This window comes from Mandrillus leucophaeus, unplaced genomic scaffold, assembly GCF_000951045.1.
Source record: "Mandrillus leucophaeus isolate KB7577 unplaced genomic scaffold, Mleu.le_1.0 Scaffold288, whole genome shotgun sequence".
NCBI classification, from domain to species: Eukaryota; Metazoa; Chordata; class Mammalia; order Primates; family Cercopithecidae; genus Mandrillus; species Mandrillus leucophaeus.
Genome location: NW_012103009.1, coordinates 1,167,388 through 1,184,068, shown reverse-complemented (window position 1 = coordinate 1,184,068; position 16,681 = coordinate 1,167,388). Strand labels below are relative to the sequence as shown.

The window sequence follows — 16,681 nt, the reverse complement described above, 5'->3', positions numbered from 1 at the left end:
CTCAAGTGATCCACCCACCTCAGCCTCCCAAAGTGCTGGGATTATAGACATGAGGGAAGAACGAGAGAGAGAGAAAGAAGAGAAAGGAAGGAAAGGAACGAAAGGAAAGAAAGGAAAGAGAAGAAGGAAAGAAAGAAGAAAGAAGGAAGGAAAGAAAGAAGGAAGGAAAGAAAAGGAAGGAAGGAAAGAAAAGGAAGGAAGGAAGGGAGGGAGGGAGGGAGAGAGGGAGGGAAGATTGTTTTTATTTCTTCTGTCCCTTAAGATGTGAGAAAAGATTCTAACTTCATAAACAAGCCACCATCTTCTCCAGAGTCAGGGCATCTAGAAATGTGAACAGCCCATGAGTTGTGAGCAAAAAAGGCTTTGATGAAAATGCTTTAAAAACTCAGGGCCAGAGACAGGGGTGTGCGTCTGTGACCCCAGCTACTTGGGAGGCTGAGGGAGCTCATATGAGCAAGAGGCTGAAAAACCCAAAATTAGAGTGAGGAAGAGCATGGAACAGCAGCTTCCCAGCTGAGATGATGAGCCCCCACCTCAACTCAGACAGAAGAGTTAAGGGGAAACAGACCTCAGATGAGAAAACTAAGCGAAGACATACATATGACAACCACAGAAAGAAGTCCCTCAGGGCTGGCTGGACTGAGACGCTGGCAGAGCGGGCAAGATGAGGGCCTGGGTGCAGCAGCCGTGATGCCCACCTCAGGGAGGATTGTAGACAAGTCAGAACCCACACTAGGGAAAAGAACCCTGGAAACGAGGGGAGGTCACCAGAGTTCCAACATCAAGTGTTCCTTGGATTTTTGTTAAGCCAAGTCTACATGCTGACATCTAAACACTTTACCATGGGACCCACTAAATGCACTAGGGAATGTATGACTGGAAGACTGATATTGTTAAGATGTCAATACCACCCAAAGTGATCTATGGATCCAATGCAATTCTTATCAAAATACCAATGATTTCTTTTGCAGAAATAGGAAAATCCACTCTAAAATTCATATGGAAATTCAAGGAAACCCCAACAGCCAAATCACCTTGAAAAAGCTGGAAAAGTCACGCTTCCTGACTTCAGAATTTACCACAAAGCTACGGTCATCAAAACAGTGTGGTGCTGACGAAAGGACAGACATATAGACCATGGGGATAGCAGAGAATCCTGAAGCAAACCCTCCTGTATCCAGCATAGACTACTGACAAGGGTCCCAAGACCATTCAGAGGGGAAAAGACAGTCTTTTCAGCAGATGGCACTGGGACCAGTAGATATGGCTATGCAAAAGAACGTGAAGTTGGACCTTGCCTCATTCCACATATAAAAATTAACTCAAAATCAAAGACCTAGACATAAGACCTAAAACTATAAATCTCTTAAAACAGAAGGGGAAAGCTTCATGACACTGGATTTGGCAATGATCTCCTGAATAAGACACCAAAGGCACAGGAAATGAAAGAAAAATAAATGCGACTTCATGACAAATGTTAAAATGTGTGCATTAAAAGACACATCACAGAGTGAACGGGAGGAAACATTTTCAAATCACGTATCTGATAAGGGATGAATATCCAGAAATTCCTAAAACTCAACAAAAAATAAACAACCCAATTCAAAACTGGTTAAAATGCTCAGACAGACAATTCTTCCAAAGTACAAATGCTCATTAAACACAGAAATGCAAATCCAAACTATGATGTTACCTTCAAACCCATTAGAATGGCTACCAAAAAATACTAACAAAAATTAAAAAAATGTTGGTGAGGATGTGGAAACCCCGAACTCTTGTGCACCACAAGCAGGAACGTAAAAAGGTGCAGCCACTGTGGAAAACAGTGTTGTAGCTCCTCAGAAACTTAAAGACAGAAATGCCGTGTGACCTGGCAATGTCACTTCTGGGTACACACCCAAAAGAACTGAAAACGGGCTCAGATACTTATCACCCGTGTTCCTCACAGCATCACTCACAATGGCTAAAACATGGGAGCAACCCAAGTGCCCATGGAGGAAGGAATGGGTAAGCAAAAGTTTATCTCCACATACAGAGGGTTATTCAGCCTTAAAAGGCAAGGAAGTTGCAATGCATGCAATGACATGGAAAAACTTTGAAAATGTGCTCAGTGCAATAAGCCAGACACAAAAAGACAAATACTGCCTGATTGCACTTACGTGAGGGACTGAAGAGGAGTCAAATTCATGGAGACAGGGAGTAGAACGGTGGGTGCCTGCGGCCAGGGAGGGAGGAATGGGGAGTTCCTGTTTCACGGGGACAGAGTTTCAGACTGGGAAGACAAAAAGGCTCTGAAAATAGATGGTGGCGAAGGCTGCACAGCAATATCAAAGTGCTTCATGCCCCTGAACTACACACTTACAATGGTTAAGACGATAAATTTTATGTTATGTGTACGTGACCACAGTAAAATACTGAAAAAACTTGAAATCAGACAGTTAAATGAATGTGTACCTTCCAAATCAGTAGAGGAGGAAAAATGCCCCCCACTCAAAAAAAGCAAAACCATCTGAGTCAATACATCAGAAGAAAAAGGCAGCCGGGCGCAGTGGCTTCCGCCTGTAATCCCAGCACTTTCGGAAGCTGAGGAGGGCGGATCACGAAGTCAGAAGTTCGAGACCGGCCTGGCCAACATGGGGAAATCCCATCTCTACTAAAAATACAAAAAAATTAGCCGGGCGTGGTGGCGCACGCCTGTAATCCTATTCAGGAGACTGAGGCAGGAGAACTGCTTGAACCTGGGAGGCGGACACTACAGTGGGCTGAGATCACTCCAGCCTGGGCAATATAGCAAGACTCCATCTCAGAAGAAAAAAAAAAGAAAAAGGGAAAAAAAGGATCATGGAAACAAATCTAAAATAGATCAGTAATCCAACATAAGTCAACAGTCTAAACTTGCTAATGAAGAGGTTGTCAATCAGGTTAAAAATTTAAAATTCCAGTTTTAGGCCAGGTGCGGTGGCTCACGCCTGTAATCCAGGACTTTGGAAAGCAGAGGCAGGTGGATCATGAGGTCAGGAGTTCAAGACCAGCCTGATCAAGATGGTGAAACCCCGTCTCTACTAAAAATACAAAAATTAGCCAGGCATGGTGACAGGTGTCTGTAATCCCAGCTACTTGGGAGGCTTGAGGCAGGAGAATCGCTTGAACCTCGGAGGCGGAGGTTGTAGTGAGCCGAGATTGCACCACTGCACTCCAGCCTGGGCAATAGAACGAGACTCCGTCTCCAAAAAAAAGAAAAAATTTTAATTCCAGTTTTAAAATACCACAGCAAGGCTGAAGCTGGACATAAGGAAAATGTCGACGTATACACTAAGGAGCAGAAAGTGGGTACTGCTGACCGATCAGCTGAGCTGAGGCCAGAGAAACACCTTGACTGGAGTAAAAGGACTACGAGGGCTACTGCACCATGATCGAAGGAAATAACCAAATTCCAATGCGTACACACCGCCTAACAGGACATCTTGAAAATATCAAATACAAAACCTCCAGGAGCTACAATGAGAAATGTTAAACTTACAAGCCTAATGAAGCCAATTCACACAAAAATAAATTAAAGACATTAAAAATGTAAGCATGATTTATACATTTGACCCAACAAGCTCATACAGAATATTGCATCAAATAAAGAACACACATATTCACAAGCACAGATGGGCTATTTACAAAAAATGTATAATCTATTGGGCCATAAAGTCTCAACAAGCATCAAACAATGAATGCGCACCATGCAGGCCACATCCTCTGCTCACAGCACAAGCAATGGATATTAAGAGTTTAAAAAAGAAAGAAGGGAGGGAGGGAGGGAGGGAGGAAGGAAATCCCACATGCTTCTAGACTGCTAACAGGTAAAGGCAGAAATTATCATATAGAGGAACATGGTGGCCAGACGCGGTGGTTCACATCTCAGTCCCAGCACTTTGGGACACCAAGGCAAGAAGATCGCTTGAGCCCAGGAGTTTCCGACCAGTCTGGGCAATACAGTGAGACCCCATCTCTTAAAATATATTTATGTGCATATATAAAAATAAATAAAACCAGACCCAGCATGCACACACCGCACAGGAAAAGGGTGATAAATTTGAGGAGTACAATGAAATTAACAAACTTCGGTTCATCAGACACTATAAAATTATGGTTGCTTTTAAGAACCTTTACACACTGACAGGTGCATGAATGGAATTTCATTACCGGGACTTGCTTCAAACAAAGGAATGGAAGGAACGGGCAAGTGGAGGCTGGCCAGGCGCGTATAACTTCTGAAGCTGAGTGAAAGAACGGGGGGGCTCTCTCTAAAGATTTCCAAATTAAAAAAGAATTTTTTAAGGATATCACTAAAAATGAAAAGATACACCCACCCATGGGCACAAGCGCACAGCATACAGGGCACAGGCAGGGCAACAGTCCCCACAGCAGGCCCAGAGCCCTGGCGTGACACACACGCACACCCCATGCCGGGCGGTGCAACATGGAGGACGCCGTGCCCACATCCATTGCTCAGGAAACACGCAAGGCCAGCCAGCCAGAGCCCTGAATCTCACCTCAGGGAACTCTTGCACCAAGGCTGGGGCACCACCAAGCCTGCTGCCCATCGCCAGGGGACACCTGCTCTCTTCACATGCCTGACGTGCATGGGGAAGGGCCACATCTGGGATCCTCTCCGACGGGGCAGGGCGGGCACAAAAGGACGCAGCCCCAGCAACAGGCAACTCTATGTAGAGCACCTGGGTAGTCCCTGCTGTCTTTATTTTTGTGAATATTTTGTAAATTTGAAGTTATTTCCACATAAAAAGGTAAAATCAAGCTCCCCACCAGCCCGAGCCCGGGAGGTGCTCTCAGGAAAGCCACCACCGCCTCCAGCAGCTCTAGAAATGAGCCAGTTCATCCACCAGCGACGGCAGGTGGGAACTCGGAGTACCTCAAAACAGCTGCACTCCACCCCCCCGCCGCCCAGGTAGCACCTAGGCTGGAGCAGAGGCGAGAATGTGCGGCAGGAATCTGCCCCACTGTCCCCAGTAGTAAAGAAAACTTCACATAAATGTTCAACCCCACTTCTGCCAAAAGTAAGTAAATATGGTGAAAGTGAAGAGAGATAGAAGTCAGCTACACTGTGGTGTCTCCCCTCTGCTGAGAACATCCTCTGCATGCCTGGGGTGCTTCAGGAAAGAGAACCAGGCCCAGCAGAACGGTGCCCCACAAAGCTAGGGGTGGGAATGACATGGTTGGGTACCCAAGTTGTGGGGGGCAGGGCAGAGCTGTCTAAATGGCCAGGTGACTGTGGTCCATGGCCCATGGCCCTGCTCTGTGAAATGCTAGCTTTAGTTCAGGAAATGCCAGCATCTTTAGGAGAGTCAGAGTGTGAGAGTGCAGAGGAAGGTGTGGTGAGGCCGGTGAGAAATACAGCCCATCCTGTGAGCACTCCATTCTCCCCAGCACAATTTTTATTTGCTTCAGCTTTTTCAATCAAAACAAATCTAGGCCGGGCACAGTGGCTTATGTCTGTAATCCCAACACTTTGGGAGGCTAAGGCAGGCGGATTACCTGAGGTCAGTCAAGAGTTCAAGACCAGCCTGGCCAACGTGATGAAACCCCATCTCCACTAAAAATACAAAAATTAGCCAGGCACGATAACAGGCACCTGTAATCCCAGCTACTTGGGAGGCTGAGGCAGGAGAATCGCTTGAGCCTGGGAGGCAGAGGTTGCAGTGAGCTGAGATTGCGCCACTGCACTCCAGCTTGGGTGACAGAACAAGACTCCGTCTCAAAAAAAAAAAAAAGAAAAAGAAAAAGAAAAGAAAAAAATCTGTTCCCAGATACAGTAACATCCATTTCAGTAGAGGAGAATCCCTCCCGCCCGTCAGCCTGCACCAGGAAGAGCTCCATCGTGAGCTGCCGGCTACAATCTGCACTAAAACCCAGAAAACCAACAAAGTCACATGAGGGCAGGAATGGGCCCAGTGTTTCAAACGGCATTCAGGTCTGTTCCTCACGCAGGAGAGCAAGTGCTCCCGCAGACTGCGTCCACCCAGGTGCCCTCCCGGGCTCCCAAGCACTGGCTGGCCCTGCCCTGCAGCTCCTCCTTCCAATGTGTCGTCCTGGTGCTTCCTTCCCGAGTGCCCACTACTCTAGACCTGATGTAGGTCAAGCACAGGGAGCTGCCACCTGTGGCCTCAGTGCCCCTGCCATGCCTCCCAGTGCCACCCACAGCAGCCAACTCATGCACCCACACTGTCCAGGAGGTGCCCACACAGGGCCTCCCAGTGCCACCCGCAGCAACCAACTCAAGCACCCACACTGCCCGGGAGGTGCCCACACAGGGCTCCCCCGGGGGCACTGAGCCAGAACTTTTATAAAACAAAATTAACAGCCAGAAATATGGAGAAAAAAAGACTTAAAAACATAAGCCAAAGGGGGCCCCGCCCGGTGGCTCTAACCTGTAACCCTAGCACTTTGGGAGGCTGAGGACCACTTGGGCCCAGGAGTTCAAGGCTGCAGTGAGCTATGATTGTGCCCCTTCACTCCAGCCTGGGTGACAGAGCAAGACCCCGCCTCGATTAAAAGAACAAAACCAAACCTCTACAGGTGCCCACCAGGTGACAGCTGGGATCCTCACAGGGCCTACCTAGCAGACTCCATGCCCCCAAGACAGAAGAGCTTCCCCACCCTCTGAGGACAGCTGTGCAGCTCAACAGCCTGGGGCTGCAGCAAGAGCCCAAGGGAGACAATGCCTCCCGACAGTGACCCCAGAAAACGTTCCAGAATAGTGACATCTTTATTCCAGAGTCAACATTACTACCCTCCAGCATCAAACAGACTAGAGACTAAGGCCGGGGCTGGGCGAGGTGGCTCACGCCTGTAATCTCAACACTTTGGGAGGCCTAGGCAGGAGGATTGCTTAAGCCCAGGAATTCAAGATCAGCCTGGACAACACAGTGAGACCCTGTCTCTATAAAATCACAAATAGACTAGGGCCAGGTGGCCTCCAACAGTGTGGTAAGCGAGTCCAGGTAGGAAAAAAGGGCCAGCGGCCTTCCGAATTCCAGGGCCCCGGGTGCCTACCGGGCAGGGAATGGCAGACAGGCACTCTCTGGACTGTGGGGACTGAGGCCTGCCACCCAAGGCCCTTAGCGGCCGGCATACACAACCTGTGGTGACCGTGTCTACACAGGACTTTACTATCCATCCGCCAGGACCTGAGGGGAGAGAACTGCCGGACCCCATTCTTGCCCGTTCTGCCACCATTTCAGACACCCCACAGGGACTCATTTTGGGGGTTCCCACTGACTTCCAGCAAGTCCAAAAGCCGCTCAATGACCCCAGCTTATAGGCAGCCATCTGTCCTTGCCATGCTGACCCTTTTCCCCTGATCTCGCAGTGCCTCAAGCTCCAGGAATGGCTCAGAAGGGGTGCAGAGCCAGTGGTGACGGCACAGTGGGTTGAGGAGTCATCCCTGGAGCGATGTGTCTGGCAGAGGCCTTGGGGAGCTCAAAAGGATGGCGCTAGGGGTACACGACTGTTCATGAAGACAAAAAGAAATTAAAAGAGGCACCAGAAGGAACTTCCTTCACGTGAGATAGTTCAAGTTCAGACCAGCTGCTAAAAACATCTATTAGGACACGGGATGGACCAACTAATCTTCATATCAAATCCAAGACAGGAGATCCAGACGAACTCCATAATGTGTGCCAAGTCCAAGCTCAAACGATCAGCTGGGGGACCTGTCTGCTGAACGACTGGCGGTGATGGGCTAGGACCAGAAGGCGGCCCAGGGGCCCCAAACAGCTCTGTTCACCTCCATCCAACCACATAGCTCTGCACACCAGGCACCATCTCTGTAGGCTCACCACTAACAAAGGGACCAGTACCATCTGAGGACTGCCTTTACCAACAAGACTAAGATTTCTTGGAAGAATATCAATTCCAGGGGTCAGTGTTTCTCTTTCTCTAAACATGCCTCACACAGAGGATCTCCAAATGCAGCTGTGTCAAGGAGAACCAAAACTCAAGAGACTGCTCTGGATAACCATGCAAAACCCTTTAGAGACAGGGTCTCCCTCTGTCGCCCGGGCTGGAATACAAAGGTGCGATCACAGCTCACTGCAGGCTCGAACTTCTGGGCTCAAGCAGTCCACCCACCTCAGCCTTCCAGTGTTAGCATTACTAACCCGAGCCACCGCACCCAGTGAACTTCTCTAACAGCTGAAGTCAATCGAACTTAAATGCATGATGAGAAGCAGCTAGGTATTTAAAGTTCGCCGCGCATTTTCACCTGACTGATGCTTCCCTTCCTAAGGCTGACCAAGACCAGTTGATCCTTTTAAACTAAAAATAAAAAGTCCCCAGTGAAGGCAGGAGGAACACTCTACCTATCAGGGTGAAGGCGGGAGGAGCACCCTATCAGGGTGAAGGCGGGAGGAGCACCCTATCAGGGTGAAGGCGGGAGGAGCACCGTATCAGGGTGAAGGCGGGAGGAACACCTCATTTGAATGAAGGTAGGAGGAGCACCTTCAGAAAGCCTTGCCTATCTGAGGTTCCTGTCCATGAGGTGAGAAGTTCAGGCTCTCTTAGTCGAGGAGCTCCTCTAGAAGAGCTGAAGCAGTCAGAGGAAACAAACCAACACAGGCTGTCTGCCTGCTGATCACAGTCTCTTTTAAGACACTTTCTATTTTGCATGCTGATGAACCTAGGAGTTTGGTTAAACAGATTATGCGTGTATTTATCCCTCATTTCATGCAATTAACCAAAAACAGTGACCATGAAACCCTGTTCGTCTTTTCACTGCATGTATGAACCCTCATGTGAATGAGTCCTGCAGCAGTTCACGTTAAGGGAGCCCTGATTTCAACCCGGTGCAGGTGGAAAAGACTCTCTTTTCCTCTAATGCTAAAGACAAAATGCCATCCTCTACAGATGCAGCTCAATCCCTGTTAACAAACACTGATGTATGCTGGAGACAGGCAGTGAGAAGAAGAAACAGGGCCGGGCGCGGTGGCTCACGCCTGTGATCCCAGCACTTTGGGAGGCCGAGGCGGGCGGATCACCGGAAGTCACTAGTTCGAGACCATCCTGGGCAACATGGTGAAACCCCAACTCTACTAAAAATACAAAAATTAGCCAGGCACTGTGGCTCACACCTGTAGTCCCAGCTACTCAGGAGGCTAAGGCACAAGGATCGCTTCAACCTGGGAGGTGGAGGCTGCAGTGAGCCGAGATCATGCCATTGCACTCCAGCCTGGGCAACAGAGTGAGACTCCATCTCAAAAAAAAAGAGAGATGAACAGAAAAGAAAAAATAACAATAAATCAATGTAAGGTCTGGCATGGCGGCTCACACCTGTAATCCCAGCACTTTGGGAGGCCAAGGTAGGCAGATCACTTGAGCCCAGGAGTTCAAGACCAACCTAAACCCCATCTCACCAAAAAATAAAAACATTAGCAGGACGTGGTGGCACATGCCTGTGGTCCCAGCTACTCAGGAGGCTGAGGTGAGGGAGTCGCTTGAGCCCAGGAGGTTGAGGCTGTAGTAAGTCATGATCATGCCACTTCACCCCAGTCTGAGCAAAAGAACAGGACTCTGTTCAAGAGATTCTCCTGCTTCAGCCTCCTGAACAGCTGGGATTACAGGTGTGCACCACCACGCCTGGCTATTTTTTATATTTTTAGTACAGATGGGGTTTCACCATGTTAGCCAGGCTGGTCTCGAACTCCTGACCTTGTGATCTGCCCACCTCAGCACCTCCCAAAGTGCTGGGATTACAGGCGTGAATCGCGCACCCAGCCCTGCCTGTTTTTGAAAGTGTTTATTTACTGCTGTCTTTTTAAAAAAACTATCTTTTTTAGCCTGGTGCAGTGGCTCACACCTGTAATCCCAGCACTCTGGGAGGCCGAGGCGGGTGGATCACCTGAGGTCAGCAGTTCGAGACCATCCTGGCCAATATGGTGAAACCCTGTCTCTACTAAAAATACAAAAATGGGCCGGGTGTGGTGGCACGTGCCTGTAATCCTAGCTACTAGGGAGGCTGAGGCAGAGGTTGAACCCTTGAACCCAGGAGGCAGAGGTTGCAGTGAGCCGAGATCACGGATGGCACTGCCCTCCAGCCTGGGCAACAAAGCGAGCCTCTGTCTCCAAAAATAAAAATAAATAAAAGCAGTCAGTCCCTAAAGGCAGATTCTGTTCTGTCCACAGGGAATAAGCAAGATCCCCTTTCTCTAAAATCTCCAAAACACTGCTTAGATGGGGTCACGTCCTCTTCCAGTGTGCCTGGCTGGCCTGAAGCTCTAGACAGGCCCTACCCCAGAGCCATGGGTTAGTGCACACCCTAACCAACTAGACTCAGCATCCCTGCCAACAGCTGCACATCGAGAAGCTTCACCATGGGCCAGGCACAGTGGCTCGTGCCTGTAGTCCCAGCTGAGGATGGGAGGAGGCTGAGGCGGGAAGATTGCTTGAGTCTAAGAGTTTGAGGCTACAGTGAGCCATGATCACGCCACTGCACTCCAACATGGGCAACAGAACAAGACCCTGTCTTTAACACAAAATAAAAAACAAGTAAGAAGCTTCACCCTCATCTACACAAAATTCAAATGCACAGCTGAGGCTTCCTACATGCACCCAGGGTAGTGCCCAGGGCCTAAGAACAGGGCTGCCAGATCAGCTGCCTCTCAGGCCACAGCAAGGCTATAAACCTGGTTTCAGGCAGCAGTCAATACTGTGTTGAGAGGCTGCCCCTCACAACCACCCCAGAGATGGGTCCAGCACCATGGTGCCAACAGGCCAGGCGCACTGGGAGCTCCTCCACTGGTGGCAAGGTGGCCTGAAGCACCAGCATCTCCCGGAGACTGGGAAACCCAGACTGCAGAGACTGCGGCCAAGAACACTTGTCCAGGTTTGTTTCTCTCTCTCTACTCGAAGATAAAATAATAGTTTATTCCTAAGTTAGGAAAAGAACAGAAACACATAGTACGTGGTCTAGCTCCAACACCTGCTTTCAAATATTTAGGTCCAAAGCACGAGTTTTCTTCTCAATCAGCCCTGGCCACTTCAGGCCCCCGCGTCTCTGCATGCAAACGCTGCCTCCTGCAAACAGTCCTGCTTACCCAACACCAGCAGCCAAAGAATAGGGCGTGGGGCCCGGCCAGGCCCTGCCTCTCCCAGAGCAGGTCATCATCTGGTACTGGCCAGGGAAGGGAGCACTTCAGGCTTTTGGCTCTTCATTTCGTTAGATCACATTTTGCTTATTTTGCTTCAATTTCAGTAAAGCTGAAATTTTTAGACCTCTTATACAGAAGCTCTTAATACAAACCCTAGACTTTTTGACTCATAGGTAGAAATCCAAGCAAAACCATCTCTTCAAAGTCAGATTAATTTACAAAGACAAACACTTTGGTTTTCACAGGGGTTTTCTCTGGATGGGAAGGATTATGAGCATTTTTTGTTCATTCTGTCTGAACTGACTCATTCTCTGAGTATTTACAGCTCTGTGAAAAGAAAACTGCACTTCACTTTGGCAAAGTAGAGTAATATTAACAAAAATCACTTAAAACTTTTTTTTTTTTTTTTGAGACGGAGTCTCACTCTGTCACCCAGGCTGGAGTGCAGCAGCACAATCTCAGCTCACTGCAACTTCCCAGCCTCACCATCCAATGCAGCTCAGCCTGCATGCGTCCCCCCTGTGCTGCCCTCCCCTCACATGTGGAGCAGGTCTGACACCTCAGAGGGTCCTGCTCGCTGACCCCCAGCAGTCCTGGAAGGTCTGTGTGGTACTGGGGCTCCATGCATCTCCCCCAGCCAAGCTGCAAGCTCAGCACCAGGCTGGCTCTCCCCGCCCTGTTGACCAGCAGGCCCCGTCTGTGCTCACAGCTTCTCCCCTTGTTTGGCCACCCTGTCCTCAGGGCATCTGCAGCAAGTGGGGGGCACAGCACGGGAAACGGGGCCAACGCCACAGCAGTGGATGTCCCGATGCCGAAGTCACTGGGAAGCCCAGGCCAGAGGTCCTCAGGTTGAAAGTCATACAGAGTTTCTGTGTGGGCTTCATTCCTTCTTAAAATTTAGTCACTGAAATTCTTAAAAATCTTCACCCTTGGCTGGGCATGGTGGCTCACGTCTATAGTCCTAGCACTTTGGGATGCAAAGGTGGGCAGACTGCCTGAGCTCAGGAGTTCCAGACCACGCTGGGCAACATGGTGAAACTCCACCTCTACTAAAAATACAAAAATTAGCTGGGCATAGGAGCATACGCCTATAGTCCCAGCTACTCGGGAGGCTGAGGCATAAGAATTGCTGGAAGCTGGCAGCAGAGATTGTAGTGAGCTGAGATCGTGCCACTACACTCCAGCCTGGGCAACAGAGAAAAACCTCATTGAAAATAGAAAAAAAAAAAAAAAAAAAAAAAAGCTGAGCAAGTGCTATAATTCCAGCACTTTGGGAAGCCAAGGTGGGCAGATCACTTGAGGTTAGGCGTTTGAGACCAGCCTAGCCAACATGGTGAAACCCTGTCTCTATTTTAAAAATACAAAAATTTCCCGAGCGCAATGGCTCACGCCTGTAATCCCAGCACTTTGGGAGGCCGAGGCAGGCGGATCACGAGGTCAGGGGATCGAGACCATTCTGGCTAACATGGTGAAACCCCGTCTCTACCAAAAATACAAAAAATTAGCCAGGCGTGGTGGCGGGTGCCTGTAGTCCCAGCTACTCGGGAGGCTGAGGCAGGAGAATGGCGTGAACCCAGGACACGGAGCTTGCAGTGAGCCGAGACTGCACCACTGCACTTCAGCCTGGGCGAAAGAGCAAGATTCCGTTTCAAAAAAAAAAAAAAAAAAATTTGTCAGGCATGGTGGTGCATGCCTGCAGTCCCAGCTACTCAAGAGGCTGAGGCAGGAGAATTGCTTGAACCTGGGAGGCGGGGGTTGCAGAGAGCCGAGATTGCACCACTACACTCCAGCCTGGGCGACAAAGCGAAACTCCATCTCAAAAAAAAATCTAGAAAACTATAGATCATTCCAAGCCTACAGACTAAAATCTTTTACAACATCTATTCCGCGAAAAGACGTGGTAAACAAGCAGAACCACACTTCAGGGGAATATCAGGAAGCTGCGCCAACAGGAAGCGCAACGATCACCCAGCACGGGCCCTGCAGGTTGTGCCTGCGTCCTCCCAGGGTCCTGCACTGCAGGCGCCTTGTGGACCCAATGCTTGGACACGCTTACCTCTGCGGGGGTATGTAAGGAGCGCACACAGTCGGCAGGACCGCGCAGGGCTCAGCCAGAGCCTTCTTAGCCTTTTTTGCCTTCTTCCTGACCTTGGATGTGGACCTGACCGTTTTGACCGAGCTGTCTTTTCGACAGACGCCATTTTTCATTTCGACATCCCCGTAAATATTCAGAGGCCTCCGGGTGCAGCCTGGAGGTGTGTGGACATCACAGTAAGCGGTCTTTCTGACGGAGAAGGTGGTGCCACCACCAGTCAGTTCCTTCACGGGCTCCATTTTCATGTACAGGCCAGCCTTCTGGGCACACGTCACATGGAATGCTGTGTAGCAGTTTGCTTTGTGGCACTGGATGCAGGCACCCACGCCCTTCTGCTTACAGAGGTAGCATGTCAGTTTCCACCGGGCTGGGGGAATGTTCCTCACCCCGTCAATGGGCTCGATGAACACCGTGTTGGCAAAGCCGACCTCTGGGATCCACAGGGCACACACCACGTGACCCCAGCGGTCGTCATCTGTCTTTTTGAAGGCACCACCCTTGTTGGGGCACAGCACACAGTCGGCGGGCCGGGCCCGGGACTGCAGGCAGTGGCGGCAGAGCCACTGGCCCTCGGGGATGTAGGGCACCCCGTAGCACTCCTGGTGCACGGCCAGGTTGCACATGTCGCAGAAGAGGATCACGTTGCTGTTCTGACACTCCCCGTCCATGCAGATGCAGCACACGGCGTCCTCATCGATCAGAGACTGCTGCTCGCCCTGCTTCTGGTTCTCGCAGTGCGACTCCTTCTCGAAGCGGTCCATCAGGAACTCAAACATGCTCTGCGACACGGCGGGGACGCAGTCGCCCTTGCGCTTCTCGTTGACGATCTCCAGCCAGGCGTAGTCCTCCTCGTCCATGTCGTACTCCACCTCGTTGTCCAGTTCCTCGGCCGACTTCTCGATGAACTTGTAGTACACCGGAGGCCTCCTGGGGGCGGACGGAGGGCTGTACTCCACGATGCGCACCTTGGGCTCTGGAAGGGCGCTGGCCGAGGCCGGCATGCCGTGGGCGCTGGGGAGGGCTTCATTTTTCTTTTTGACTCTGTTGTTTTTGTGACGCTTAGTTCTTAAGCAGACAGGGGGCCGCTCGCTGTTTTCCTTATTGCTGTTGCATTCACTCATCTCTTGAGCCGTGAGGTCATCTTCTAATATGATCTCCAGGGGATCAAAAATACTGATCCTGTGCAAGCGCCCTTCAATTTCTATCTCTACCATCCTTTGAGCTTGAGCGTAGGTCAGCGTTTCTCGCGTGGGGGAGTGTTTAACACTGCACGGGGAGGAAGGATGCCTCGCTGCAGAGCCTCGATGACATCGTCCTTTCCTCCTCATTTGGTAATGATTACCTAAAATAAAGGCAAAGGTAAAGTTAATTCTATGCAGGGTGACCAAAGACTCGAGAAAGCTGCAAAAGTACGCTTGGGCAGATCTAGCTCACCAGCTCAAAACCCAATCAAAGCAAAACTCACAACTAACTTCTTTCCGAGGTGTCAAAAATCACGCATCCAGGCCCGAGCAACTCCCCAGGACCAGTGAGAGAACAGCGGTAACAGGCAGAGAGGCAGCCTGAGGAGCCCTCCTGAGCACCTGCATCCCTATCACCACGCCTCAGTCCCCTCTCAGACCACACCAACAGGCTGCGGAGACCACAGAAATGCTCCCCAAGAAGGAGGGGTCTGGCCCAGAGCCCACAGCTGCAGGACTTTCCTGGCATGCAGGCGATCCCCCAGGAAGTCCACATATAGGGCTGGACCTCACCAGACACAGAGGCTATGCCCACCAGAGAGGCATGCTCAGTGGCTACCTGGTCCTATCGGATACTCCCCCTAAACCACTCTTCCCCTCCCCACTGCTCCCAGGAGAGCACCCACATGAGCCCAAAGTCACCACGGTCCTTGCAGCATTCCTGCTGGGCTAGGGCTAGGAGACAGACCACAGTCTGTCCATGCTCTATAGACAGGCCCTCCACACGCACACCACAGCACAGGGGACCAACAGGGGAGCCCTGTACTGGTCTGAGGGGACAGTCTTCGCCCCTGGGAGGCCCTAACCCCACTTCTGCAGAGCCTTGGCAGTGACCACCATGGAAACACCCACAGGCCGAGTCAACCTGCCGCTTCCCCTCAGGGGCACTCCTCAAGCCCCAGTGAGACAATGGTGCTGGCCATGTCCTCCTCCTTTCCGAGCGAATCCGGATACGTGCAATACACCAAAGGGCATCTCTCTGTTCTCCCCGGCACACGTGAAGGTAGACGCTCTGCTCAGGCTACACAGCGAGGGGCGGCCCCCAGGACCCCCTAGAAGCTTGCAGAGACCCTCACCAGGAGGGTTGCCAGCGCTGGCTCAGGCGCCTGAAGACTTGGTCACAGAGTTTTAGGAGAATTTGCCTTTCCAGAGGTGGGCAAAATCAGTGAGCTGCCACCCATACCTCCAGCTCCTTGTGGCAGAGGCCTCTGCTGTTCGAACACCACAGACTGTGTCTGTTCCCAGCTGTCCCCGGGGTGCCTCGTGTGTGGGCACCTCCAGTGAAGACCACCACCCGCCGGGCAGTGCCTCCCTCCAAAGCGCCACACTTCACTGACAGGAAGCAAGATGATTTTTCACTGACTGACTCGCAAAACAAATATTCTCAGCTGAAGCCCAAGGCCCACTCTGCATCTAGCCCTGCAAGGTCAGGGACGCCTGGCCTCGGGGCCCAGGGGGAGCAGGGGCACCCGCAGCAGCCTGGCTTCAGAGCCTCACCCCGGGCCTAGAGCTACTGGGCCTCAGAAAAAGCCCTCAGGGAGCAGGCTTCCCTCTGTGAGTCCCGAAAGGAAATCCCAGCCGACTTCAAGGGCACTTCTTAAGACAGACCCTCCAGCCACTGTGTATCCTTCTCTGTATCAGACAGAAATCCTCATTGTATGTTGAAACTAGATTGCAATTACCTACAGAGAGGACAGGAGAGAAAATGTGGTCAGCCAAACCTCAGCCCCCTTGCATCTCCAGGGCCTCCAGGTACCCACTCAACCCTGGATTCCTGGAGAGCTGTCAGTACAGCCCAGCCGGCCCTGGGAGCCCTGCAGAGGTGACACCACAGCCTGCAGAGCTACCCCAGTGCACCCGGGACGGCGACACGCGTCATTACTGAGGTGGGGCAGAAGCAACAGTTGGTTACTCACCAGATCAGAAACGAACCCGTAATTTTCCCCTCGACAGCAAAGTCCTGAGTCGCCCTAACGACAAGCAGCCCCCGGAAACCCACTCTCTCCCAGGGAGCCGCGAAGCTCTTTATCTCAACACTTTCTACAAGAGGAGAACTGAACCGAAGGCTTCACGGCCACAGCAGCTCTCAACACGGAACCGGGACCCGGGGAGAGTAGACCCTCGGCAGCGCAGGGCGACCCACGCCCTTCCCTGCTTCCCCGCTTCCCCCCTGGGCCGGTTCTGTCCGTGCTGGG

At 51.1% G+C, this 16,681-nt stretch overlaps 1 protein-coding gene across 1 annotated transcript in view; it reads right to left on the bottom strand.

Moving 5' to 3' along the window:
• BRD1 (bromodomain containing 1) overlaps nucleotides 1–16,161 on the bottom strand; it is a 49,542-nt gene extending 33,381 nt beyond the window's left edge. Inside the window, exons 1-2 of the mRNA XM_011985593.1 lie at nucleotides 15,991–16,161; nucleotides 13,207–14,587 (exon numbers count right to left, since the gene is read on the bottom strand). Of these exons, the coding sequence (XP_011840983.1) occupies nucleotides 13,207–14,573 (1,367 nt within the window). The 5' untranslated portion in view covers nucleotides 14,574–14,587; nucleotides 15,991–16,161. The remainder of the gene's footprint in view (nucleotides 1–13,206; nucleotides 14,588–15,990) is intronic.
• Between the last annotated feature and the right edge of the window lie 520 nt (nucleotides 16,162–16,681).